We start from the raw sequence: 27110 nt of genomic DNA on the forward strand, positions 1-27110 counted from the left end.
CTCCTAGTAGCCAGATATCCTCCAAATCAAATCAATGTAAGTAATACATTTGGTAGAAGATTCACCTAACAGAATTCTTACAAGGCACACAGAGGAAGGAAGCCACAATGAGGCCCAAATGCTCAGAGAGAGTTCAGTGAGTACACTTGTTTCCTATCAAATAAAGTACAGAACTAATCTCCAAAGACCCCTCTCCAGATGGGTGAAAGAACATACATTGGTCATCTCCAGACACAAAAATGAGGGTGTGGATGGGTGACAAGGCAGGTCTCTGGGGCTTTAACCTCGGCATTGCATGAAAAGGAACAGACATTAAGCATGCTGAAGCCACAGCACCAGCAACAACTCTTAACAGGACAGATGTTGGAGAACTTACTCATGTCCTGCCAATGGGGAAATATAAACAGAATTTAATATTTTAAAAAATTAATTTAGCCACTGAGTCATATATTACTTGGTGATAAACTTTCCCGCATGTTAAAGACTGTATTGTAGATGGAATGTCATTTTTTTGGCAATGGCTTGGTATACTGCTTACACGTCTAAAAACACATGTTAATTTTTGTTCGTTCACTTCTGTTGTCTCTACAAAGCCAAATATATATAATAGATCGAAAGCAGTTGTGTATATCACATTGTGGAAACATGTTGATTTTAATTTATACTTTGTATAAATTAATAATATACAAATTTATAATTTGTATATATTTACACAAATACATTCATTCACTGAATAGGAGTAGCTGAAATGGCAAGCCACATACATAAGAGAGCATACATTTATATATATGATATGTATATATTATATATATGATATGTATACATAAAGACACGATGGATGTGATAATGACAAAGGCCTGAATTTAATAGGATTAATTCAAATTAATTCAGTGTAATGCATATTGAGAGTAGTCCTAGGAAAGCCACCAGAATTGCCCCCACTGATGTGCTGAGTTTTGGCACTGGGATCCAGCCGGTATCTGGCATGAATGCTCTGGATGTTTGAGACCTGGAACAAGTTTAGGCTTTAGGGCTTTAGGGCTAGGCAGCTAGGCAGTCACGGAATCTCAAGCAGAGTCCTAAAGCTTAAGCAGGTTTTTAAGTGTCTGTCACTTTTTACTAAAGCAGAAAGCACTTTACACTCTGAAACCACCACTGAAGAACCTCAGACCATCTGTTTTCTGCCATGGTAAGAATTAGTCCTTGGATGAGTGGCTTCTGTCACTCACAGCTTTACCCTAGCCCAACCACTAACCCTAGAGTGAGGGCCTTCAGGTATGATTACCAGCCTCCAGAATCTGTTGCCCTTTTCTTCTGCCTCATGATTTCCAGAACACCAAATCTCAAATCACTAATCTGTCCTACAGGGATCTGTCACAACCTAGCCACAAAGATTACAAGCAATCAGCACCATCATAATCATTATAAAGCAATTTTATGAAACAAAGAAAAACTTTAGAAAAACATCTGTTTGATAGGTCTTTAAAAACAAATAAATTTTTTAAAATAATTAAAAAATAAAATACAAATAAATAACATTTCATGACTAAAATTCATGGAAAAATTGCTCTCAATTTTGGTTCCTGTTATTTCTATACAATCTTGATCATAAAATATAAATTGTAAATTATCTTTTTTGGGGCCACAGATTTGGGTATCTTCCAGTGAAATCGTATTTGTTGTATATATTCTCTATTTAGTTAGTTTGTCTACTCATTTTAGGAAATCTGTAATGTAGATATTATCCTTCCTTATGAACTTCAGTTATTTCCAGAGACTATTTAAGTATGAATATTAAAAGGTTAATACCATGGGTCTAATGTCACACTCATGTGGGCTGGGTATTGTTTACTGAGAAAGTGAAAGATAAGAGTTTCTACAAAAGAAATGAGTATAGCAAGTTCTATGATGTCATGTGTTTACAAAACAAAAGCAGAATTCACTTAAAGAACATACCAATTGGTCTTTTTTTTTTTTTAAGTTTATTTATTTATTTTGAGAGAGCGTGCACATGGGGGAGGGGCAAAGAGAGAAGGAGAGAGAGAGAATCCCAAGCACGCTCCCAAGCATTGTCGGCACAGAGCCCAATGTGGAGCTCCATTTCACAAACCTGTGAGATCATGACCTGAGCCAGAACCAAAAGTCAGATGCTGAAGTGACTGAACTACCTCAGGCATCCCAAGTCTTTTTATTTGAATAGTACTAGTGTAACTAAGTGTTCCTGAAGTTATCATTNCTTACAAAACAAAAGCAGAATTCCCTTAAAGAACATACCAATTGGTCTTTTTTTTTTTTAAGTTTATTTATTTATTTTGAGAGAGCGTGCACATGGGGGAGGGGCAAAGAGAGAAGGAGAGAGAGAGAATCCCAAGCACGCTCCCAAGCATTGTCGGCACAGAGCCCAATGTGGAGCTCCATTTCACAAACCTGTGAGATCATGACCTGAGCCAGAACCAAAAGTCAGATGCTGAAGTGACTGAACTACCTCAGGCATCCCAAGTCTTTTTATTTGAATAGTACTAGTGTAACTAAGTGTTCCTGAAGTTATCATTGCATGGACTCAGAATCAGAATACATAATTATGTAACATATAGTTTATATATAACAAATATATATAAAATAAGTATATAAATACTTAGTGTTTATAATCCTATAAATATATAAAAATATAAACTTTGTTATTTAATAAATACACAAATAAAATATAAATATATATGGTATTTTTTTCAGCTTAGTTTGAGAACTGAAGTTGAGATGAGAACTGAAGGAAATGGGATTTTATAAGCAGCATGTTTAAATATTCCTCAGGAGCAGTGGGATTACAGCCTGTGTAGCAGCTATGACTCTAGGACCCCAGAAGGAGGCGATCTTTTCTCCACTGAATCACGACTGATACAGAACATAAGAATTTAGTCTTAAGGATTGAGAGAAAAGAGAGCCAGAGCCTTAATGTTTCTCAGGGAAAGCAGATTTTGGGGTAGTCAAATTGTAATGATATTCATGTTCTTAGAACCACTAACTGTCTCATATATTATCGTGAAAAATAAAGAAATCAAAGAATAAGGCCTTTTTTATGGAGAAAAAAGGTATATCCATAACTATAATTTAAACTGAAACCAAAATAAATGCCCTCAATCCAAAAAGCCCTTTGCTTCCTTCATGTTTTAAGAATAAATTTCACTCTAATATCTAGAGTTACTGAAAGCAAAGCATTTAAAAATATTCATAACCTCCTTAAGAAAAGGCAGTATGGCTGAGAGTCCCAATAGTTCACTCAAAACCATTATTCACTCAACCTGACTACTGGAATTGATATCAATTTACCATGTGGCCTACTGTGAGTCATTCCTGGCCTAGATGTATCTTTCTGGAATAATATTATACCTAAAATAGCCTAAAATACTACCTAAAACAGATCTTCAAAGAATTGAAAGGATCTTACATTGAAAAATGCTACTTTAATTTCCAATGATGAAGAGAAACTGCAAATGAGGAACTTAGGTAAAATGTGAGGACTAAATCTCACCACATTGGAATTGCACTTAGTAAAATGGATTACAGGGGACATGAAATAGCCCTCCTTGATGGCTTTCAAAATATTTACAATATTTTAATGAAAAGAGCTTAAAATGTGGAAGTGAAGGGAAAATGCCTGTAGAGGTCACACTGGTACTGTTGAATAATTTTTGATGAGCCGTGCCTGTGACAGCCATCTTGGAGCATTCTCCAGCAAGACACTCTCTAGCATGAATCCTGGAGAGCCTGGCACAGGGGAGTGCAATGGACTTCAAAGGTCCTATAGCAGCAACAAATTGGTTTTGAACTGAATTAAAAATCAGCAAGTTTTCTTAGAGTATTTGTAAAAGATAGGTTCATATACTATGGAAGGTAATCCTTTAAAACATCTTGACGACTATACAGTAGTAATAAAGAATAAAGACTGTAGTGATAAAGACATCTACTTTCCAATCTCTGTGCTGTCCACCAGTTGTATGACTGGACAAGCTACTTAACCTCTCTAAACCTTACCTCCTTCATTTGTAACATGACATTTTACTCCTATGTCGTAAGATTTTGGTTATCATAATACTTGGCTCATAATAAGAATTCAATAAGTGTATTTTATATATTATATTCCCCTGCTTTCTTCTATGTATTATCAAAATATGCATATCAATAATGTAATTCAAAATTGAAAAAGGCACAGAAATTATTAAAATATAATTGGGGTGATTTTATGAAGAAGGGGAATTATGTGTGAACCTCAATATAGCATTGTTCTTGAAACCATTAATGGAATCTTTATATAAATAGATAGTCCTTTATTTCAAGATTCCTATGATACTTTAGTAATTAAAGTCCCTGAATAGAGTGCAAGATGAATATAAAATTCTGTTTCAGAGAGAAAACAGTATTACTTTTCTAAGAATAATGGTCCCATTTCTTTTAAAAATTAATTGTATATTGCCTATCTTAAAAACAAAGAAAAATTCTCTTTATACATTTCACACAGCATGTACTTTTTTTTAAACCCTGAAGTATATTATTAAGGTCTAAAGATAATACAGTGTTAGTGAAGCTGCAATCATCGTTTAGCTTAAATGCTAAATATTTATAGAGTTTTATTTCAGCTAAATCTGCAAACTGCTGAATATAGACTCTTTGTGGATACAGTACGTTCAGGTTCTGATACCACTCTGCCCCACCTCTTACAGGAACAAGTTCAACTGGAGGGAGCAACCCCAAGACAGTATATCAAGTTTCCACTGAGGATGCCATGGGGAACGAAGAGACAGTTGTGTCCTATATTTTGTTCTCACAGTAATAATAGTAATAGCTACAGCCTTAGCAATCGAGGTATAATTTCATTAGTCTTAACTTCAAAGACAGGTTTTGTAAAATAAAAAAAATTATATAAAAGATGAAAAAAATGTTAGTTTAGGGGATAGAATTGGTTGGAATGAACACTTGTCTTTATATCACAGTTTTGCATTTCTAACCAGAAAGCACCTAGGATTTTTGCTTATCTTCTTCCTGGGAAATGAAAGTCTGTGTTGACTCATTATTACCTTGATTGTATCTTCTTGTCTCAGCACAGAAATCTCCATGTGGTCTTGTGGAACTTGCCTCGTCCCCTACCTTATGCTCCAGTTCTCTCCAACACACACTGCGGGCTCTACCCAACTCATAAAGCTTCTCCCCAACTCACAAAGCACAACTTCATAACTTGGCACACAGTGCTCAGTTGATTTGGCATGCCCTGCCCCCAATTCTGCTCCTTTCCCTAGAAAGCTCATACTCATGCTTTCTGACCCAATTCAAATTTCTTCAGTGAACTCTACCTGGTCTCCCTCAGGTAAAGTTAGCTGCTATATATTCCACGTTCCAGTGTTCCTGTCACACATTGATCCTCTCTCTGAAAGAAAACCCATTTTAATAATGTAAGTGTATACCCCCTGGGTATGCAGAAAACTCCTGATGGCTGAGAACTCCTGAGAAGTTTTAGAAATTGTGTGTCCTGAGGGCTGAGGGGGGTGGGGGGGGGAAGGGGGGTGATGGGCTTGGAGGAGGGCATTTATGGGGATGAGCACTGGGTGTTATATGGAAACCAACCTGACAATAAACTATTAAAAAAAAAAGAAATTGTGTCCTTTTAACATCAATGAAGATCTATTTAGAAAGTCCATTTTTATAGAAAACATATATAAATACCAGTAGGCTTATGTATGACAATATAATATTATATTGCTTAATAATTGAGTGAAAAGATGACATAAGCTCTAAGGAAAACACAAAGAAAAGGGAAACTGTGATATACAACCGAAAAGAATGAATAGAGTATAATTAATGTATCAGTAAAATATGGCAGAAGTGGCAGGAAGGCTGGGGAGAAAGTGATGCCTGGATGCTTGGATGGCTCAGTCAGTTAAGCGTCCGATTTCTCATCCAGCTTCAGCTCAGGTCATGATCTTGCAATTCATGAGTTCGAGCCCTGCATTGGGCTCTATGGTGACAGCTCAGAGCCTGGAGCCTGCTTCAGATTCTGTCTCCCTCTATCTCTGCCTCCCCCCTCTTTTTCTCTCTCTCAAAAATAAATAAACATGAAAAAAACAAAAAAAACAGAAAGTGACACCTGACCAGGAGCTATAAAAAGAGCTAAGATCCCCTCAGAGAGAAGTGGGAGCGGTGAGAAGATGAAAGAGGCCAGAACACAAGGATTATTTTATTTTTACCATATCAAGAAATACTGAAGCAGATGCAGAAAAACATGGTGAACTTTGGGAGAAAGACACATGGTCCAGACTGGCCAAAGCCCAGAATGTATCTGTGTGCTCAGGGAGAAAAGGGCTGGACAGGAGAGTACAAGTGGTATGACCAGCAGGACACAGTGCACCTCCAGCTACATTGTCTGGGTGCCAGTGACAGCCACCCTGGGGCTGCTTCTGTTTATTTTGTTTTCTTTAGTGACTGAGACATATGATCAAATCTGACCCTTAAAAATATTACTGTGGCAGCCATACATGGGAAGGATTAGTTCAGTGTTTCTTTCTCTTTAAAACTTTTTAATGTTTATTTATTTTTGAGAGAGAGAGAGCGCGCCAGCAAGCAGGAGGGAGGTGGAGAGAGAAGGAAACAGAATCTGAAGCAGCTCTAGGCTCTGAGCTGTCAGCACAGAGCCTGAAGTGGGGCTTGACCTCACGAGCCACGAGATCATGACCTTAGCCAAAGTAGGATGCCTAACTGATTGAGCCACCCAGGTGCCCCAAGACCAGACCAGTGTTTCTTAAACTGTTTTGTAGAATGCTAGTCCCAGGGAGATGTAGTAGAACATTTACACACAAACATCCACCATTCACTCATTCACTCACTAACTCTGATCAAATTACGGTGATAAATGCTAGGTTAGGCAAACTACAAGAGACATCTTTACTGCTGGACTGTTCAGAACCTGATATATGCTTGTGGAGATCACACAATCCCAAGAGGAAGACTACACATATGGTTTTTCCAAGTAATATGCAACTTCTTCTCCTTTGACTTTGACGCCACCTCTTTTCTCCTGGTTCTCCTTCAGCAGTTTGGCTGCTCTTCCTCAGTTTCCTCTTGGAGGATGTTTTGCTACTCAGCTACTTTCTCTTCATTCCATGGAGACTTCATGAATGAGCTTCCTATTCCCGCAGACTAAACTCCCATGTTTTTCCTGACACCTTCTCTGCCTGCACTCTTCTCCTATAGTGAGGCCAGTGCCCTTTCTATGTGGGTTTACAGCACCCTTGGGATAATTCTATCATGGTCCCTGCCAGGTTCTCTCGGATTATCTCCTCCAGATGCTCCATCCAGAATCTTTAAGGACTAGAGCTTTTCCTTAACTCTTCCTTGAATACACAGCACATAACACAGATGCTGGCTCAGCAAAAGTTAGCTGGCCTACTGAAACTAAACATATGCTCTCCTAAATCTTAAAAAGTTGCAATTAGAAACACACCACATTGGTCAAAGAAAGTTTCTTTAATCAAGAGTTCTTTACATATACAACAAATATTTAAAGTTGTTGTTAAGCAAAGTTAAATAGAAACTGTCACAGAAACATCTATGATAAATTCTTTTGTTTTTAATGTTGAGGACTTTATGTGAGATAATCAAGAAAGGACATACGTCATCCCAAGTATTTATAACTATGACACAGGGATCTGATATTATTCCCATCATTCAGGATAACAGTAATATCAATCAGTTAACCAAATACTCCATAAATAATCCCTTCAAATGAAAATCTGTCTGAATTTTACTTTATTCATAAGCCTAAACCTTCTGCAATACCTCTGTTAAAATATCATCCCAGCAGTGGGAAAAGTCTGACTGACAGTTTCGTGACAGATAACAAAAAAGCCACTTGCATGATATCTGTCTCTTCGTACCCTATTGGGGCAGGAAAGAGTCGCTCACGTAAAATGCTGAAAAGAGCTCTCCTGTCAGGTCTGGAAGGAGGATGGGAAATACAGCCTTTTGATTTCAGGCATAGATACCTTCTTCCTTGCTGTAAAGCAGTGGGAAAAAGAAGGGAGACCAAACTGACACTAGAAAAGGATTTATTGTTTCTCCCGGAGATGGTTAGCCTGGGAGTATTTTCCTGAAACACTACCTTATCCCTACTACCCAAAGTTCCCTGGACAGAATCGTCGAAACTTATTGGCAAGCTGAGGTGAGTCCAAGGTATCACTGAGTGAATCTCTGATTCACTATGAATCAGAGAACATAGAGATCCCTAAGATTTAAGAGCAAAGTAATTTGATAATCAAAGTGGGGCTGGTTCTGGCCAATAAACACCTAGAAACAAAGTATTTAGCAGTCTCTGGGAAAGCCAAAATTCTGAGGCCACTGACCTTCCAACACTAAGGGCTTCTCAACTCCCCTATCACATGTCTTCCACTTACTCTGTAAGCCTTCTTACTATTATTATTATTACTATTATTATATCCTCTGTATGCTCCATGATCCACCACATAAAATTACCTGAAACTCCCAGGCATCTTATATTAAAGATTCAACCATGTATCCCTAGTACCTAGCACAACTCTGGCACACGTATGTATAATAAGCATTTGCAGAAGAAATAAGTTCTCATATATCCTGGAAACTAAGAGAGACAACTTTTACATCCATGGTCACAGCTTCATTTCCTTGGCACAGTGATATATCTGTGTAAACCGATTTCTCATTATGAAAAAGTACTAACCTTTGCAAATTATCTACATCTTTTTCTACAAATGAGATGGGTTTTAATGTTTTCCCTAATAAAATTAAATGAGAACATAATTGTTCTCATTCATCTCCATCCCAAATGCTGTCTTTTTCTTTCTTTCAGTTTATTGTCAAGTTGGTTTCCATATAACACCCAGTGCTCATCCCAACAAGTGCCATCCCCCACGCCCATGCTGTCTTAAATAGCAACAAGCAGCGGGAGATAAGCTGAAGCTTGAAGAATTGTACATGGTCTATTCTACAGCTCAAGGTGCACGGCCCACCCGAACTTCATCTGTCAGGACAGCTCAACAGAGCAGTTTTGCTCAATCAGAGGACCACAGACTTCCAGCTTCCCTCTTTGGCAAACAGATCTCTGAGAACAGTCTTTAGAGTCAGATAACAAGAAAGCCCCAAGATGGCAATGAGGTGTATGCCAACTTGGTACATTAAGCACAGAGCAACAGGTGGATAATCACCTATTGTTGCCTAGACAGAAAGAACTGCCTCCCATTCATCTTATCCTAGGGAAACACAGAGATGCAGATCTAACAGGAGACACCAACATAATAAAGAAGTACCACTGTAACACAGGAGAGGGTCATGACAATGGCACCAGGACTTCAGGACTAGGCTTGGGATCCAGTACTTTCCCACTCTGTCACTTTGTACCCTTGTTATTTTTTATGACTTAAATAACGTCCTTATTGTTCACCTTTCCTGATGGACAGAAGGCAGGGTCTGAGGACACTATGGTTTCTATCACATAGTGGGCACATCACGGATATCTGCTAAATGCACATGCTCTTGTCTACTCATACCTTTTGAGTATGAGAAGGAATAGCTGATTAAGCAAGAATTATACTTATTATCATAACCAGACTCCAAACTCACAGAGGATGGGGATAATGTCTGATCTGTTTATTGCTGTATTCTCGGTTTATAGCATGCTGTACTCCTTAAACAAATGATTGTTTGAAGAAATGAAGAATCAATGAATTCATGTATCTTATCTAGCTATATATTTGTTGGCAAATTTAATATAGTTCACTTCTGACATAATTTCACTCCATTCATTCAAATCAGTGGTCTGATAAACACTAGGAGCCAGGCACACAGACATTGAGGAAATGGAGCTGTAAGATTTCTGTCCACATGGAAGTCAAGTTCTAAATAAGAGAAAGATATAAACAACTTATAACAGTAAGTTTGTTAAATTCGAAAACAGAGGTTTGTGTATTTCAAACAGCTTCCATCAGAAAGTGTTGTAATCAGGAAGAAAGCCCTAACCAGGGAATATCCCAACTAACTTGTCTATTCATGGTCATTACATTTGAGCAGAGACCACCCAAAATTGCGTTTGCCAGACCACCATTCCCAAAGGCAAGAATTACACACCAGAGGCCCCCAGACAGGTAGCATTCCTGACCTAAATACTGCCAGAAAACCCAGTTTCAGACTCTGGCTTTCATTTACCTTTGTAAAAATTACTGAAGAGAAAATGTTATGATGGTGATGAGCCTATTCACTTCAGCCATCCCAATATCACACCAATTATAAAGCCTACTATTTATTTATTTATTTAAATTTTTTTTTAATGTTTTATTTATTTCTTAGAGAGAGAGAGCGAGAGCATGAGCAGGGGAGGGTCAGAGAGAGAGGGAGACAGAATCTGAAACAGGTTCTAGTTTCTGAGATAGCTGTCAGACAGAGCCCAATGCAGCACTCGAAACCATGACCATGAGATCATGACCTGAGCTGAAGGTGGACGCTTAACCAACTGAGCCACCCAGGTGACCCTAAAGCCTGCTATTTAAAATAAAGCTCTTCATTTAACTCATTTATATAATTTTCAGTATTACATAAGTAGATGTGCCATTAGACTTTGAATTCATGAATTAGGTAGTATATAAGTATCATGAGAGCCTTAGAGTTCACATATTTCTTTGTCTCTCAAATCCCTATCAGAACAGTAAATGCCTTTACAAACAATTGTCTGTACTATTTGTTAAACTACATTGGGGCACCTGGGTGGCTCAGTTGGTTGGGCGTCCGACTTCGGCTCAGGTCATGATCTCGTGGCTTGTAGGTTCGAGCGCTGCATTGGGCTCTGTGCTGACAGCTAGCTCAGAGCCTGGAGCCTGTTTCAGATTCTGTGTCTCCCTCTCTCTCTGACTCTCCCCTTCTCTCTCTCTCTCTCTCTCTCTCTCTCAGAAATAAATAAAACATTAAAAAAAACATTCTAAGCTACATATGTGTTTTTTAAAGTTTATTTATTTTGAGAGAGACAGAAACAGTGCAATTGGGGGAGGGGCAGAGAGAGAGAGAGAGGAAGGGAGAGAATCCCAAGTAGGCTCCACGCCCAGTGCAGAGCCTGACAAAGAGCTTGAATTCACAAAACTCTGAGATCATGACCTGAGATGAAACCAAGAGTCCATAGTTTAACCTACTGAGCCACCCAGGTGCCCCTAAACTATATTTTTAAAATTATATTTTCCTAGGGAACCTGGGTGGCTTAGTAGGTTGAGCATCTGACTTCAGCTCAGGTCATGATCTCACAGTTAGTGGGTTCAAGCCCTCTGTTAGGCTCTGTGCGACCAGCCCAGAGCCTGAACCCTGTTTCGGATTCTGTGTCTTCCTCTCTATCTGACCCTCCCCTATTCACTCTCTGTCTGTAAAAAATGAATAAACATTAAAACATTTTTAAATTATATTTTCCCAATTACAAAATATAGCTTCCAGTGCTAATGATGATATCATGATCCAATAGCTAAGGTTAAGGAACAATAACTAAGGTTAATAGTTCAGCAGTGGGCAATATTTAGCACTTATTCCAGTTACCTACTACTGCATAATAAGCCATCCCCAAACCTAGTGACCTAAAAGAAGTAGTTATTTGTCATCGTTTTGTGGACTGGGTCTGTGGATTCAATGTGTACTGACATGGTTGTGTGGGCTGGGTGTGTGGACTGAATGGAGACTGACATGGTTTTGTGAGTTGACTGTCAACAGAGACATCAATTCTCTCTCTCAGTCTCTCCTGTAATTGCAGTCAGGTGGCTCCAGCTAAAGCCATGTGAAGGTTCAAATAGGCTAGCTGTTCAAAATGGCTTACTCACATGACTGGCAGTTTGTGTTGGTTGTTTTGTGGAGTGCCTATCTGTGGCCTCTCCACATGATGTGTGGTCTGCCCAGCATGGGTCCAAGAGACACAAACAAAAGCTACAAGGTTTCTTATGACCCAGCCTCTGAGCTTCTAGAATATCACCTCTGCTGCATTCTATTATTGATTAGTCAAGCAAGTCACTGTGGCCAGGCCAGATTCAAAGGAAGGGAAGGTAGTCTCTACTTATGGATGTAAAGAGCAGCATGTGCATACAGGAAAGGGAAAAAAAAAGACTGATGGCAACCATCTTGAAGACAATATTACCACACCAATATTCTAACTAACACACATTACATTTTAGATGAATGGTTCTAGGTTTGTTCATTTTGTTCCAAAATATCAAGTTAGGCATATAAATACTGAATGATAATGTAAGTGCCATTAAAAAAGACTCTGCAGAAAAATCACACTTCATGCCCAGGACCAGTTCAATCCCTCATGTCAATATAACTCTACCTTGTAACCCTAAATACAGTGAAAGAGAATTTAACTCCACCAAAGACTTTTGTCCATTTTCCTATAGGATAATTTACCTACCCAATACAGTTGTCAAAAGTATGAAATCCAATTTATTTTAAGTTTTGGTCTCTTACTTTCAAAGCCTAAAGAAATTCGCGTAACCAATCATCATGTTCTAGAATGCCTGGAAGTCTTATTTTAAATTAGGTACGTCATGTGCTATGCCAGTAAAGTACTCCTAACCAGAGAACTGAAAACTTTCTTAACTAATGATTTTAAGAATGCTGACTAACTCATGAGCATAGTTGCACAGAGGATTAGAAAAGGAGGCACTCTGCCAAGTGGGTTGATGACCATCAAAAAGAATTTTCACAGAAAAGAAAAAGAAATAAAGAAAGGGCGAAAATGAAGCAGTCACTCCCTGAAAGGGAAGTTATTTTTCAAATGGTCAGATTTTCCCTTTTACAAAGGAAAGGCAACTTATTGTGACAGAATAAGAATGTTCAATTTCATGCAGGTGTATTTTCTGAGCCAAATAAAATATAATAGTATCTCAAAGCCATTTATCTTAAATGATTTTCATGGCATGTAAAATGTGTGTAGAAACAATAAAAGACTTAACTAATTCCAAAACCAAATTAAAGATGTTTCCAAATAGTGGTGATGAGCCATACCCTTTTGTCCCCATAATCACAAACCGTGAGATTTCGAAAAACAAAGAATAAAAACAAATTTCAATATTTTCTCTAAAGCCATAATAAACTTTAAAATGTTATTAAATTTATTTTTAATCTCTCTTTTCTATGTATAAAACTTCCCTGGGAGCACCTGGGTGGCTCAGTCAGTTAGGTATCTGACTCTTGGTTTCGGCTCAGGTCATGATCTCACGGTTTCGTGAGTTTGAGCCTGGCATTGGGCTCCTCGCTGATAGCACAGAGACTGTTTGGGATTCTCTCTCTCCTTCTCACTGGCCCTCCCCACCTCATGCTGTCTCTGTCTCTTTCTCAAAGTAAATAAATAAATAAAATATACACTAAATCTCTAAATCTATTAGCTACTCTTCCTGTCTCCATGTGGAGCATCACCATATCCTGAAGTGCCCCTTCCAAGCATCCCAGCTTCATCTGGGACTCCTTCCTCTTCTTCATCAGCTACACGCAGTATGTGTCTAAACCTTTTCAATACCATTTCAAAGGTGTCTTTCACATATGTTCCTACTTTCGAGTCCAATGGCCACCTAGTGTGAGCTCCCTGTCTAAGCGCATCTGGCTCCAGCATGCCTCCTAACTGGGTCTCTCTGACTCCAGTACAATTTCATTGATCTTCGAGCTTTTCCAATAGAGAGCTAATCATGTCACCCCAACTCAAAATAAAACACATCACACAAAACCACATGCTTCCAGGATTCATACCAACTTAGTCCTGGCCTGTTACCACTGCAGCCAGACTTTGACGTGCATCCTCAGACCTAGTCAGGGCAGACAGGCCACCTTATGGGATCCTTAGCTACTACCTCTCTCACTCTGCCCCTGTGGTTACATCTGCCTAGCATGCCCTCTTCCATATTCTCAAAGCTCAACTCAAATACCGCCCTCTCTCTCTCTGGCATTTCCTGGAATGAGTTCACCCACCCCCTTCCTGATTCAGCAGATTTGCTTCTGCATCTGTCTCTAGGTTTTTTATGAATGCCTCATAATGTGTTCATAAGGACTGCAAGCCAATTCTTACCCTTAAAAGACCGCTTTCTATTCTCAACCAAGGCTACAAAAATCCTACACAATGTTCTTGTAGCTGGGGAAAATTCTTCTTGTGTCTTCCTCCCCTTAGTATCCACTTCTCACTCCTCCTCTAGCATCTTCACCCATAATGAATTAACTCTTCTTTTTCCTTCAACATCATGCTTACATTGGATCCAAATGATGCACAAGCTGGGTGCTCTGGTGATAGTTTTCAAATTGCTACATTGGTATACCATCCCCAAAGCCTCCAGATAAATTCAGCAGCGCCTGATGCCCAGGGACTCTGAGACATCCCACTCCAATCTGGCCTTAGAGACCCAGGGTCTCTCTGCATGGTGGCAAAAGAAAGTGCAAAGTGCACGAGCTTGCTAAACCCACCAAAAAACCTGAACTACTGGAGGCTCAGGGATAAGAAGATTCACGAAACAAAATTAACAAAATATAAACAACATAAAAGACTTGCTGTTACTTTTAACCACTGGCAATTACTTGCATTTTCATATTTGTAAGAACTAATCTGGCTATTCCCACAAACAAGGCTGGAGAGACAGCTGTGATCTTGAAAGTTATGTAAACTACTTGGGTTTCTAAGTGGTGTTCAAAAGGCAGACTTTCTGGAATAACTTTCTAATTGGTCCAGGTGCTTTCCATGTTGAAAATCACAAATGATTAAGTAAGACGTGAAACCTTCTGTAGTAAATAATTACAAAAACAATTCTTTTGAACCTAATGTTTACAAAATGGATATTTATGAGAATGTGCCCTATCAGTGAGTGCTTTGGTTCAATGTGTCTAAGACAATAAAACCCCAAAGTCCATAACTTCCAGATGATCTTTGTTCCTAAGTGTAATGTACTAACTTGTACTTGAGACATTACACATAAAGGTATCGACCTCAGATACAGTTTAGGGTGGTCAAGAACACCTTTTGGAGAAAGGACTACAGCGATAAGGAGAGGAGGGTCTGCCGCTGTGCCTAGAGCATCTCTAAGCCTAAAACCCATGGGAAAATTCATACTTCCTTTTGAGCTTGTTTCAAAAAACCATGGTTTGAAGTCACAGTGTCCCAACTAAAGAATCCCTCCCACCCCCACACAAAAGAAGTCTTGCTCCCCACAAAAAGTTGTCTCCTCCAACATCCAAGCAGAGAAAAGAGCCCATGAATTGCAAGGCAAAATGGGAGATAAGGAGAGACGTTTAGACAGCTATGAGAAACGACTCCCAATGCACTGTCCTGTGGGAGGCCTGCCAAGCCCCTGCTGACGTCTCCACAGCCTGGGAAACAGAACTGCTTTGTACAAACCTAACACTGTGGTCTACGCCACATGGGCTTGTAAATAGGGGTGCTTCCCTAACTAAATGGAGGTGTTAACTGGTAAGGGAGTGTAAGATTTTCTGCTTTTATCAGCTTCCAAGCAGAAAATTAATCGAGAGACATTAAGTACAAGTTATCCCAACAAACCTAGACAGCTAAGATAAATTATTGCTTTTAAAATGTGAAAAAAATGCAAAGAACATTACTCCCACCCTAACAAGAAAAATTTAAAAAAAAAAAAAATAAAGCTGGATAATCTACATCATTGTTTTGAACCTAAGGTCATAGGACATTTTTTGAGGTTAGATCACCAGACAAGCAGGTGACCTAAATGCCACAGAGATGGAACATAAGAACTGTTTCCCCTTTGTGTCAGCACAGAGGAAGCGACAGCTGTTACCTAAGTGAGTAGGAAGAAAATAAGTAAAACGTTAAAGGGTTCTTAAAGGTCCATTGTGCGCTATAGAGATAGCTCAGATTAGAATCGTGGGGACCCAAGTACATTGGAAGTCCATGCCACTCACAGCTTCTTTTCCACTGGCTCCACCTGGTGCTTGTGAAAAAGATTAGGGGCAGGCCAGATGCGAGAGCCGCCATCAGTGATGCAGGTTGTAGGGCCTGGCAAGGTTTCAAGGTGGAACAGGAATACCAAACGGAACTCATCTCTGTTCTGGTCCCTGCATGATTACAAGGTGGTGATTGGCCACTGCCAGGGAATAAGCACAAAACCACCGAGACCGTAGTCCCTTCTGACACAGAAAACAAATGCCTCTGTCTCCACCATGTTTCATATCTTATCTCTGTCAGGAGGCAAAGCCATCTGCTGCTGGGTGTGAAGAAGCAAACCCTGGTCTATTCCGGTCCCATGAAAAGGCTCTGCCTCTGGCGAAGAACAGAACCTTGCCCACAGCCTGCACCCTGCACTCACTTAAAAGGGAGGGGCTCTGGGACTTGCTTTTGCCCAAGGTCTGCGATGACATGCAGAAGAGGTCTGCTGCAGTCAGAAGACGAGCAGCAACCTGACTTACGCCCAAAACTCTCCACTGACACAGGCGAAGTTCAGCCACCAGTCCTTCTAGACTTGTGCTGTAAAAAAATAACTTTGTACAAGGACAGAATTATTTTACAGCTCTGCTGTTCAATATAGTAGCCACAAACCACATATCCTATTAATCACCTTTAATTTTAATTAAATTACAACTAATTGTAGTTACAATTAATTGCAATTACATTTTATCTTATTTTTTTAATTTTAGAAACAGAGAGAGAGTAAGAGTGAACAAGCATGAGAGGGAGAGAGGTGGAGAGAGAATCTTAGGCAGGCTCCACACTTAGTGTAGAGCCCAATCTGGGGCTTGTTCCCACAACCCTGGGATCATGGCCTGAGCTAAAATCAAGAGTCAGATGCTCAACTGACTGAGCCACCCAGGTCCCCCTACAATTACATTTTAAATAGCTACAAGCAGCAGGTGCCTAGGACACTGCAACTCTAGGGTAAAAGGAATGCTGCAAAAGCTCTATCTCAGAAGCTCAGGTACATAGCACCTGCCTCATACTAAAGCTAGAGCAGGAGATGCAAGGTCCTCTGCCCCACTCACGTCTCATGCTGAGTAACAAGCACCAGCAGATTACAACCAATAGAGGTGGAAAGGCAGAGAGGGAGAGGGGGAGAGAAGAGGAGAGGGGGTGTCCTCTTCCATGGCAAAGGTATACAGTGTCTGTCAGTGGAGGAGAATTACTGCAGAAAACCCCTGACCATCCAGACTATCCACTAAGAAAATGGAAACAGCAGCCCACCATGGGAGAAGCTTAAAGCCTATGGTAACTACAGCAACAGTAAAGCCCAAACTTAGTTACACTCTTTACTAGATTAGCTCAATTCCTCACATTAATGGTCTGTCCAAAAAAGAGGTGTGCCTATTCTCAGTTATAAATAATATTTACATTGGTCTCTACTATTCTTTTACACACAGTAATAGGTACTGAATCAAAATTTCAAGTGAGATACAAAAAGCAACTCCCTTAAACCCACTATCAACAGACAAAATAGGCAACATAACAAGATTGAAAGATGGTGAACTGATCAGATAACTTAAAATAGCTATAGTTAATACATTAAGAATCCAGTGAAAAGGTGGACAACATATACAAACAAATGGGCAACTTTAACAGAGACATGGAAATGATTTTTTAAAAGCCAAATGGAAATGTCACAAGTGATAAACATGATACCAGAAATGAACTCCTTTGGGGCACCTCGGTTAAGCTTCTGACTTTGGCTCAGGTCATGATCTCATGGTTCATGGGTTTGAGCTCTGCACTGGGCTCTGTGCTGACAGCTCAGAGCCTGGAGTCTGCTTTGGGTTTTGTGTCTCCCTCTCCTTCTGCCCCTCACCCACTTGTGCTCTGTCTCTGTCTCTCAAAAGAAATAAATTAAAAAAAATTTTTTTTAAATAAAAGATGAACTCCTTCAATAAGCAGACTGGGAACAACAGAAGAAAGATTCCGTGAAACTTAAAATATCTGAATGGATATTAGAAGCACAAAGACAAGAAAAAAAACACTGTGATCAAAAATCAAAAAGCAGGGGTATATGGGTGGCTCAGTCCAACCTCAGTTCAGGTCATTATCTCATAGTCTGTGGGTTCAAGCCGAGTCAGGCTCTGTGCTAACAGCTCCAAGCCCGGAACCTGCTTCTGATTCTGTGTGTCCCTCTCTCTCTGCCCCTCTGCTGCTTGTGCTCTGATTCTCAAAAATAAAACATTTTAAAAAAAATTTTTAAAAAAGCAAAAAGCAAACTTAGTAAAACAAAAACAGAAGAGAACTACCAAGAGTTATGGGACAACATCAAATAATCTAACATGAACTTGACATCCTTTAAGAAAAAGAAAGGGAACAAATAAATAATTTTTTAAAAATAGCAGAGAATTAATATAACTATTCAATTAATATAACTATTATACTGTAGATACAAGCAGGATGGATACATATAGCACAACATAGTGTAAGTGCTGAAAATCAAAAATTAGGAGACTATATACTATTTTGAAGGAAATGGATAAAAATAAATCAATAAAGGAAATTAAGCCTTGGACTTAAGCCCTGGCCTCTCCATAAGGCTCCCACACTTGCAGCCCCCACTGGACCACATAAACAGTACTTGGAGTGAAATGATTTTGTGTTCCTTCATAAACACATCCATGCAGTAACCACAGAATGCAAATCTGAGGGTGCAGGCATGGCCTGGAATTTTGTGCAGACTAACCAAAGTTCCTCAATGATGTAACTTACTGAATAACATAGTTTTTGTTGTTGTTGTAACAGAATTAAAATTATCTTTTGAAATAGGTCAAAAATGCCCAGAATTAGAGCTATTTGAACACCAAATGCAATGGGAATACAAAACTGAAACAGAAATGTGTTATGGTCCAAATGTAGTGATATCATCTTTGCATTTGTTCCTATAAAATCTCAATAATACTGGGAAAATATAAACTTACACAGATTGTTCCTCTACAAGTGTTTTTAAAAGTGTCTTTTGGTCCTTGATATTAATTAGACTACATCAGCATATAATCCTAGCTTTTGGAAACTTGTGCTAATGTGCAGAGAATATCTGTATCTATTCAATACTTAGGAAATATAATTTCAAAACTAAAGCTGTCTGTTTTAAGACACAAATAATGCATGAAAAAGAATTCAAAGAAGAGTTTGAGGCAAAACCTGAAAGGCTTGTATCTATTTAGCTTGTTCCTTTGGAGTTCTCTACTATTTGAATGGGATTCCATCTAAAATGCTGGGTGCTTCTAGTTGAGGTACTGTTGAATATTCCCTTAATCAAAGGCTGGGGTTTGTTTTTGTTTTCTGCAGTTAGTGCTTGAGAACTGTTAAAGGTACCACTTGCACCTGGACACCTTGAGGCAGTTTCAGGATCCTTGGGTCAAGGCTCAAATATTCAAATGAACATGAGGCTTTTAAATTTGGGGTCATTACTGCAGTTTGTTTAGTTTAAAAATATACATTAATGTACATCAGTCAGTAGAGTGAAAATATTTAAGTAAATAAAAGGCAAACGTATGTAGTAGGTAAGGGGGTGGTCCCTGTAGCCAATCTGTTTGCATTCCCATTTCATCTCTGATACTTAATTGCTTGTGCCTCAGTTTCTCATTTTTTAAAAAGGAATCATAATAATTCCTACCTTATACAGGCCTAAAAGAATTTTAAATTCATTAACAAATTGTTATGAGATCTTAATAAACAAATTGTTTTGAGGTTTCTTAAATGAACAAATGTGAAGGCCCAAACTGTACCCGGCATGTGATTGATGGTCTTTGTATTTATTTATACCTATTTCTATTAGTGTCATTAATAAACTTTATATTAAAACAAAGTAAAAACTAATTAGTTGAGTTGCAAATATCACACTTTCTTGAGAGAACCCAAATGTATTTTTTTCCTGCAGTGATTTAAATAGACTCTTCTGTGGTATAATCATGTCTATCATGGGTCATCATGTGGAATAATATAACATGCACCCATGATGCCCAGATTTTGGTTAACGTCACTAGTTTTGATGAGAAGGACCAGGATTCCTTTGCTGGTATACCGGCATCTTTGAAACACATTACTAATACTACTATGAAAACTGTACGCATATAAGATAACTTCCTAAACTGAACCAACTTAAATATCTTTAATAATAGTACTGATGGTGAAATAAATATTTTAAATATGCACATTTAAGTCATATTATGAGCCGTCATATTTGTCTAATCCTTTATTGTTTATGAAGTAATTTTATATTTAGTATGTACTCTAATTACTAATATTCATATAATATAAATATGATGTTATAAACCAGAACGAGAAACTCGCCATGTATTTGCTTTAATGAGTAGAAAAACTGCCCCCGTCCTCCACCAGAAAGACAAGAAGAGTGATTTTCTTAATAAGACCTCAGAGGGTATCTTTTATGGCCTACAGAACTGAAATGGAAAGCTAGAATATTATTATACTGGAAAAGATATTATTATTATTATGTGTTTCCTCTAAAGTTTTTATTTTATAGCTAAGGTAAAAAAGTGAAATTCATGAAAGGCCTAAATTAGAATTGCTCTTACAGGATTAATCATGTCCTTAAAGGCTGGAAAAAAATATGTCATTTATGTACAGACCATAAGCACTTTTAAAAGACCAGACTGAAAAAGAACAACATGAGAATTAATGCAGTGAAAAGACAAGTAAAGCAAAAACAAGAACAATTTAAAATGTCAAATTTCCAAGAATAGTGAGCTAAGAAATGTAGCTGGATGGAGGGTGAGCTGTTCATGGTCTTTAATAAAGCAGGTAGGTTAGATGCTTGTGTTTGGGGAAGTCATATGTAACAGAATGACAACAGGCCAGAGAGAGGTGTTGACAAGCAAAAGAACAAAGGGTACCCTTGGAAAAGAATGGAAGGCAGCACCAGGCACGCCCTGCGAAGCAATGGGTTGTTCTTTCCAGTTTTCAGCCCCTTTCAGTAACTTACATTATTTTCAACATCTTTCTTGCAAATGTGCTTGCTCATATGTATTAATTAGTGGTCACAGGCTTACAGACAAGCCATTATTCAAGAAAGCTCCTTTTACTGGTAAATGCTCTGCAAGACGGCATCTTTTATACTTTTTAGTATCAAAATGTTGCATTCTATTTATTTGGTACTTTGCCAGTCATAACTCTTATTCCTCCTGAACACATTCACAACTCAAAGAATGCGGCCCTTTCTGGAGTTTGGACTTTTGTTTCTTTCACTGTTTTGTCTTTATAAAAAAAACATGTATCCTCAAATGTCCATCATAAATATAAACATATAATTTCAGATACATCACCTTTATTTTCTCATGTAAAGTTAAGTATCTTTTTAAAAAATTTTTTAATGTTTTTTATAATTTAGTTTTGTGAGAAAGAGAGACACAGAGCACAAAGGAGAGGCTCAGAGAGAGAGGGACACACAGAATCTAAAGCAGGCTTCAGGCTCTGAGCTGTCAGCACAGAGCCCGACGCGGGGCTTGAATACACGAACTATGAGATTATGACCTGAGCCGAGTTGGAAGCTTAATTAAATGAGCCACCCAGGTGCCCCTAAATATTCTTTAAAAAAAAAAAAAAAGTATAGTTGTATAATAAATATTAATGAGTTGGAATATAATCTTACCCTGGTATGAGTACGAATATGCATCTTCAGTCCATCATTTTTACTAAATCCTTTTTCACAGTAAGGGCATTGATAGGGCCGCTCACCTGCAAACAGAGGAAGTTTCCAGGTCAGAAAAAAGTAAGGTAGCAAAGCACTGTGCCATCAGCCCTTCATCTCAGACAGATCCTCATCACCCTTTCCCTGAGAAGGAGCACCCAGGACTTTCTCCTTGAACTGGGCACTGTAAAATGATGACAATCTCACAAAATAGAAAAAAAAGTAAAGTAACAATGCCTGTACGAACAGACACAGGACTCTTTAATGAACTATCTAGACTTGCCAACTTCTTCTGTGACACAAAAATCAATTTTTGCACTAGGTATAAAGTGCACCTGGAGTTTTTGACCTTATTGTAATCATGACTCTAGGAGAGTGTCAGAAGAATTTTGTCATTGTCATTGTCAGGAGAATAAAGGCATAGAGTCCACTTGAAAAACTATGAAAATATAATCTTATTTTAACACTAAGCTGATAAAACATATGTATCTTAATTCAGATTTCTCTGTGGAGCCACAGTCTTACAAGAGTCAGACATCAACCAGATCTTACCCCACAAATGACTCAATTCAGCATTCTGAATTCACATTTTCAACTTCTGATCCTATGTGCTCTGTATATCCTGTCCTGATTAGTTATGCCACACTTATCCAGTTACCAAATAGGGAACTTAGCCCTCCACTGTAGTTCCTTTTACTCACTGCCCCATATATCCAGTCCCTAAGTCATACTGATTATACTTCTCTGATATTTCTCCAATGCTTCTCCTTGATGATGGTGACAAAAATGAAAATAAATTAATAACAGCAGCAGTAGTAATAGCATCAGCAGTAGTGGAAGGAGTAGTAGCAACAACTATCATTTATTGACCATGCACACCCCACCCCTTGCAAAAATAGAACTGAAGAATACAGAATACAGCAAAATGCTAATGCTGATAGTGGTAACTCCTGCATCATAGAATTCCAGACAATTTTTTATTTCCTTCTTCATAAAGTATGAAAAGCAAAGCAATCTTTTAGATTTTTCAGTTTGTTTTACTTTAGTCATAGATAATGAAGAATGCTAAGAGGTTTCTTATTTATTACCAAATCAACCAACAAATCAAATCTAGATTTCAAATAAAGCATGATAGAAACAGGCAAGTGGTTTACACTTCCAAAAGTCATTTCAAAAGTTTTCTAGCCTGCCTAAAATAATTTAATATTCATGGTTATTCTCTTTGTTCAGCTTTAGGTATCTTCTCCTGCTCCAAATGCCAATAGAATAGCCAGCAAACAAAAATCAAAGATTTGTAGTCATCAGGTAAATTAAATGTTAATTAAGCCCAATATAATATGTCAGGTTATTATTTTTTCTTAATAGATGAAATTGGTTAAGCAAGGAAAGAGATAAACTTAAGAAATTTTAGAGAATACACCAAAACAAATCCATTCTCTATATTACCTAGTGTCATAATATAGAAATTTCCTCTATAGACATGAAAATGTTAACTTCTGTTAGAAGCATAGATTGTCTCCTTTTTTTAGAATGTGATTGTCCTGAATTTGAATAATACTTGTCCTCTTTCTATAGAGCTCTGGGGAGGTTATTCAACCTCACTGAACCTCTGAAAAATGGGATAAATTGTATCTATCTCCGAGGGACAGTGACCATGTATTCAGGTTTGCCTCAGGCAATCTCAGTCTATGCGGGATATCCCAGATTAATGGTTAACAGTACTCCCTCACTTTCACCAGATCCCAGTGAGGACAATACAAATACATGGTTAACTATTACAGATTGAACTGTGCCTCCCCTTCAATTCACATGTTGAAGTCCTAACCCCCATTACCTCAAAATATGTCCTTGCAAATGTTATTTGAGTAGCATGGATCCCTAATCTAATATCCAAGAAGATGGTCATGCAAAGACAGATGCACAAGGAGCACTCCATGTGAAGAGCCCAGCGATGTGGCCACAAGGCAAAGAACTACCAGAAGCCAAGAGAAAGAGCCCAAACAGATCCTTTCCTAATATCTTCAGAGGGAAGTGGCCCTGCTGACACCTTGGTCTCGGACTTCTAGCCTTCGGAACTGTGTGACAACAAATCGTTGTTTAAACTACTCAGTTTGTGGTACTTTGTTATAACAGTCCTAACAAATGAATACAGTCACTGGACTCATAATGTTAGCAATTAAATTTTTTTAAGTTTATTTATTTATTTTTGAGAGAGATAAACAACATAAACAAGGGAGGGGCAGAGACAGGGAGAGAAAGAACCCCAAAAAGGCTCTGCACTGACAGCACAGAGCCTGATGTGGAGCTCAAATTCAGGAAACTGTGAGATCATGACCTGAGCTGAAACCAAGACTGACGTTTAACCAACTGAGCCACCCAGGGACCCCTTTAAAATTGTTTTTAAAGTTTATTTATTTTTGAGAGAGAGAAGGGGGTAAAAGGCAGAGAGAAATGGAGACACAGAATACAAAGCAGGCTCCAGGTTCAGTTGTCAGCACAGAGCCCAACATAGAACTTGAACTCATGAGCCATGAGATCATGACTTGAGCTGCAGTTGGATGCTTAACCGAGTCACCCAGGTGCCCCATAATGCTGGCGATTACTATCTTCACTGATGTCTCTCTGTGTTGCACGTGAGCATATGTAAACTGTCCAGAAGAAGAGAAACTGGTACCTCTAGAGGGATGAATTTCTGCCCCATTCCTACTCCAACCCTGACATCCAGTGATAATAAGCTGGTATGTTTGGGAAATTTGGGTAAGTCCAACACCACTCATTATTCTACTATCCCAGAATAGAACTCTAACTTTAAAGAATGTCACTGGGTAAATGGCTCTGATAAATCTAGCCTGTGTGATTTGCAAATCAGCCTAGACTCTACATTAAACTGCTACCCTCTCTACGCATTTGTTTGGAGCATCTTTAAGGCAATCAAGCCCTTCAGACTCTGAAGACAAAGCCAACTGCAGTCCCACACAATCTGCAGCTGAAGGTGACCTGTACAAGTGAACATGCTAATAACTATTAAAGTCATTTGCCTAATTTTCATTTTTAAAGGAAGCTCTTATTCTAAGAGTTTTTTTCCACATTATGCATATGATACTTTCCTTCATTATTTCAAATTATTGTGATGAATATGTCTCTAGGAAATATTTTTTATCTACACATAAAATTATTCTAGAGCAAACAGGAGCTAATCTTCAATTTGAGTTAACCCTGAGAATATAAATCTTTTTTTTTTTTTTTTGAGAGAGAGAGAGAGACAGACCAAGAGAGAGGGAATCTTTTTTTAAATATTTATTTACTTTTGGGAGAGTGCAAGCGGGGAAAGAACAGAGGGGGACCAAGGATCTGAAGTGGGCTCTGCACTGGCAGCCTGACAGCAATGAGCCTGATGAGGGGCTCGAACTCATGAACTGCGAGATCATAACCTGAGCCGAAGTTGGACACTCAACCAACTGAGCCATTACATATGCCGTTACGTATAATAACATGGCTAGTATTTTGTGTAAATTAGGTTAGAATATCTAAAGTTATTGACAAAACTCTGCTCCTTGCAATAGCAGTTAACATTAACCAGATCTTTCTGGCTGGTAAATTCAAGCATTCTTTTAGTTATCAAACCTCATCAGGAAAAAGTAGAGGGCAAGTTAGGAATGTGTGTTATGTCTCAAAGTAGGTCCCTTGTGAATGCAAATACTAACATAATATTCAGCTGGGTACTGAGAACCACCTTCAACATTTAGAAGGGAAATACAATCCTGGCAAATACCTACCAGATTTAGCTACCAACAGTCAAATTTAATGACCACAGGAGCACAAATAATATTGACATGTAGATTACAGCAAAATATTTTTCACTTAACTAAGGAAAATAGATGAATTCTTTGCATTTGCTTCTTTCTTTAAATTATGTTTTGATACCCCAGTATTAAAATCCACTTGTTTTTTTTTTTGTTGTTGTTGTTTTTTTTCAAAAACATCAAGGAACAAAGAGAAGCATGATCACAATTGTAAACAGTTGACTTCAGGTTGATTTTCAAAAATGACACAAAGTGGCTACTCCATGAAGCTAATTTAGTCATGCATTGAATATTTTTTGAGCACATACCATCTTCTAGTTACTGTCCTGGGCTTTGGAAATGCAGTTGTAAATAGATTCACAAAGTCACTGCCTTTTTAATTTTACTAGTATAGTGAGAAAGACAAGAAAAAGGAAAGAAAATATAAAATAATTTCAGATATTGATAAATTATATGAAGAAAATGGGTTTAAAAAAACAGATAGGTTTAAGGAAGACCTCTGTGGGAGTGGGCTGAAGGACTGAACTAAGGTTGTTACTAAAGGCCAGAGAAGGAATGATGTCAATTTCGCATGATTGAATGATAACCTTTTTGTTTTTTAAGTCTTCATATTTGAATTAGAACTATTTCAGGGGTGCCTGGGTGGCTCAGTCAGTTGAGCCCCCCACTTCGGCTCAGATCATGATCTTGTGGTCCATGAATTTAAGCCCCGTGTTGGACTCTGTGCTGACAGCTCAAAGCCTGGAGCCTACTTCAGATTCTGTGTCTCCCTCTCTCTCTGCCCCTCCCCTGCTCATGTTCTCTCTCTCTTTACTGTCTCTCACAAAAATAAATAAACAGTAAAAAATGTTTTAAAAAGAAGTACTTAAGCTTACTAAACTTGAAATAAGTGCCTCCAAATTCACATAGCTGGCCCACCTGAGATGGAAGTAGCTTAAGTATTTGAAATATGCAGGGAGGAAGGTAGAGGATATTCAGAAAAGAGCTGCAGAAAATTGGAGATGGTCTTCTGGATACAGCTAGTGGTAACAAAAGGGAACATCTGGATGCCACATGGAGCACCTTACCAGAGTCTAACCTGGTCTTCAAACAAGTTACCTTGAGTCTTTGAAGAAGAAAATGCACTATGACAACAACCATACAGTGGCAAAAATAGCTAAAAACAGGAAAAAATCAGATTCTGGTTTAATATATGCCATTAGATTATAATTTATTGATGTTACCATTATTTATGGTAATAAATGGTAATTGATGTTACCATTATACATGGAATTTAATTTTAATTAAAAATATCAGAAGAACTCTAGACTTCACCAAAGGATTAATATATTGATTTTAAAACAGAATCTCAAAACATGTGAAGAGAGTACAGATTAGCATGTATCTTCATGACAAAAGGACCTTAAAGCCACAACATCACTGACTATCCATCTATTGTTCCACAAGCAGCCTCAATGTCCAGGGTCTTACAAACCTTGATATTCTCAAATTAGCCCCTGGATTTAAGAAATAAACTTGACCACTCTATAAAACAGATCTGTGATCAAATTTTATTTCTGGCTACTAAACACATTGCAACAAATTTAGCAAAAATAACCATGAACAACAACCTTGAAGATTAAAAAGTGTTAAAATGATAAATTTTACCCTTTAT

The 27110-nt window shown here is 38.2% G+C and overlaps 1 protein-coding gene across 1 annotated transcript in view; it reads right to left on the bottom strand.

Moving 5' to 3' along the window:
• Positions 1 to 27110, bottom strand: part of PRDM5 (PR/SET domain 5) — a 205539-nt gene that overhangs the window by 27626 nt on the left and 150803 nt on the right. Inside the window, 2 exon segments of the mRNA XM_077752777.1 lie at positions 21615 to 21700; positions 26555 to 26612. Coding sequence (XP_077608903.1) covers positions 21615 to 21700; positions 26555 to 26612 — 144 coding nt within the window.

This window comes from Crocuta crocuta, unplaced genomic scaffold (assembly GCF_008692635.1).
Source record: "Crocuta crocuta isolate KB4526 unplaced genomic scaffold, BGI_CrCroc_1.0 scaffold451, whole genome shotgun sequence".
Classification (NCBI taxonomy): domain Eukaryota; kingdom Metazoa; phylum Chordata; class Mammalia; order Carnivora; family Hyaenidae; genus Crocuta; species Crocuta crocuta.